General features: G+C 41.4%; 1 protein-coding gene across 2 annotated transcripts in view; it reads left to right on the forward strand.

Moving 5' to 3' along the window:
- The window catches only part of LOC140344778 (uncharacterized), a 4,619-nt gene continuing 2,319 nt past the window's right edge, over window positions 1-2,300 (forward strand). The window contains exons 1-6 of one of the 2 annotated variants that reach the window (XM_072431988.1): window positions 1-21; window positions 197-355; window positions 536-627; window positions 1,158-1,220; window positions 1,536-1,674; window positions 1,780-1,974. In XM_072431988.1, coding sequence (XP_072288089.1) covers window positions 554-627; window positions 1,158-1,220; window positions 1,536-1,674; window positions 1,780-1,974 — 471 coding nt within the window. In that variant the 5' untranslated portion in view covers window positions 1-21; window positions 197-355; window positions 536-553. Of the gene's footprint in view, window positions 22-44; window positions 356-535; window positions 628-1,157; window positions 1,221-1,535; window positions 1,675-1,779; window positions 1,975-2,300 lie in introns of those variants that run through there. The other variant, XM_072431987.1, reaches the window with a different exon arrangement.

Raw genomic sequence — 2,300 nt, forward strand, 5'->3', positions numbered from 1 at the left:
GGAGAAGGGAGTTTTGGCAAGGTAAGTGCTGAGTTATCCCTATGGGTTCTATCACATATATTGCCCTCTAGGCATATTGCTCTTTGTGTAAGGGAAATTATTCTCTTTGATAACCACTTTAAATATCATACTAGAGAACTTGGGGTGGTGGGTGCTTGTATTTATTAGCTTTGTTCTAACTCTCTATTTCCTGCAGGTGGCACTGGTATCCCATCCCGCCAGTGACAAGGAACTGGCCATGAAGATGGTGAGGAAACGTTGTGATCCCGTCGGTACGCTGACAGAGCGCCATGTGCTGCAAATTACAAGAAATAGTTCCTTTACCACCAATCTCTATGGCACCTTCTAGACAGAGGTAAGTGTCCTATTATCATATACTTTCTGTTTTCATTGTATATCCTATGTGCAGTTCTGGAGTCAGAGCAAAGGTGACATCATTGGTCATCACCTGTGACTCCTCACCTGCATGTCATATGTGGTGATGCCTTGTTTGTATAACTAACCCGCTAACTCTTTTTCTTTTCTTTTTACACAGCAACACCTATTCTTCGTCATGGAATACATGTCTGGTGGTGATTTGATGGAACTAACAGAGAGGGTTGCACCATTTGAAGAGGACTTTCTAAGGTAAGATTGATAACCGCTTTCTCTAGAGTTCTGGGAAGTTGGGGACGGTCAGTAACATGGTCGGGCCCTTGCAACCAAAGTCTAGTTCCTCTATACACCTATACATCTACTGCTAGTGGATTAGAACATAACATGTATAATAATATTTGGAAATAGGGACTCCTAGTTAATTTACATAAAGAGAGGACTCTGATATCAGTAGATTGGTTGCAGAACTAGCTAGCGCTATATAAATCCTGTTTAATAATAATAATAACTAGCAGTTCAGTGCATTTTTTTGGCCCCTGAAGTATGTGACTGTCATGGCTCCAGGCTCCCTCACATCCATTGTCAGATGACAGCATTGTTTGATGTAATTGATCTGAGTAAAATCCATAACCTGACGTGTTGTGGTTTAACCCAGGTGAAATCATCAGATGTCCTGATTGGGGTTTAGAATATACTTTAGAATATATCTCTAGTGCAGTGTTGCCTATTATTTATGTAATTAGTCAGCAAAGCTAACACATGTCATATTTGTTCTCCTTTAGATTCTACGCCGCAGAGATTCTGTATGGCATGCAGTACCTTCACATCAAAGGGATCGTGCATAGGTAAGGACCAATTCCTGATAGGGCTTATTATTATTTTTATATTGAACATTTTCTTCCCTGAACACCCAAGTGTCCCATAACTATCTAACCAATGCATCTTTTGGTCTTCTCCTTCTGTTTACAGAGACATCAAGCCAGAAAACATCCTTCTGGACAGTGCTGGGCACATTAAGATCTCAGATTTCGGCCTGGCAGCACTTAACGTTTTCGGATCCACCAGGATTACGGGTCGCGCTGCATTTTCTTCCCTGAACACCCAAGTGTCCCATGACTATCTAACCAATGCATCTTTCTGTCTTCTCCTTCTATTCACAGAGACATCAAGCCAGAAAGCATCCTTCTGGACAGTGCTGGGAACATTAAGATCGCAGATTTTGGCCTGGCAGCACTTAAAGTTTTCGGATCCACCAGGATTACGGGTCGCGTTGGATCACTTATTTTTATAGCCGCCGAGGTAAGTAATTTCTACACACAACTCACTATGCTTCCATTGATGTTCTAATCCTTTCCTCACTCATTTTTATCAATCTCATCTAACCTTTATCTAATTTCTTTACAGGTTTGTGCCGATATACCATACAATGCAGTGGCAGACTATTTTTCATTTGGAGTCCTATTATATTTAATGGCCACAGCTCAATATCCGTTTTTGAGCAGAGACGGAGACGCAGCTGCAACAGTTGATGCAATTTGTTACAGCAAAGTGCGCTTTCCGCGTTCCATGTCACGGGAACTTCAAGACTTCATATCGAGGGTAAGCAAATCTAGAGATTCACAATTGTACACAATTCTCCTCAGGACTCTGCTATATGGTTGTTATGTGTATCCATTGCTGTTTATTGATGGTATATATTGTTATTGTTTTGAGATATAAAGCTTACAAATACTCCAACCTGTGTGTTCTTTTAGCTGCAATGGTTAATGTTGCATGCTGGGTGTAGTGGTTCCTCAGATGTTGTTTTATAATACTGTTATTATTTCTGGGTAATGTCCCGGGAAGGGAGCCCCTCTGCTAACAGAGACCCTGTCCTGGGTGGAGGCACTGCCAACTTTATTAGTATCCTCACTCTTCCACATAGC

The sequence above is a fragment of the Pyxicephalus adspersus genome, unplaced genomic scaffold (genome assembly GCF_032062135.1).
Source record: "Pyxicephalus adspersus unplaced genomic scaffold, UCB_Pads_2.0 Sca7, whole genome shotgun sequence".
NCBI classification, from domain to species: Eukaryota; Metazoa; Chordata; class Amphibia; order Anura; family Pyxicephalidae; genus Pyxicephalus; species Pyxicephalus adspersus.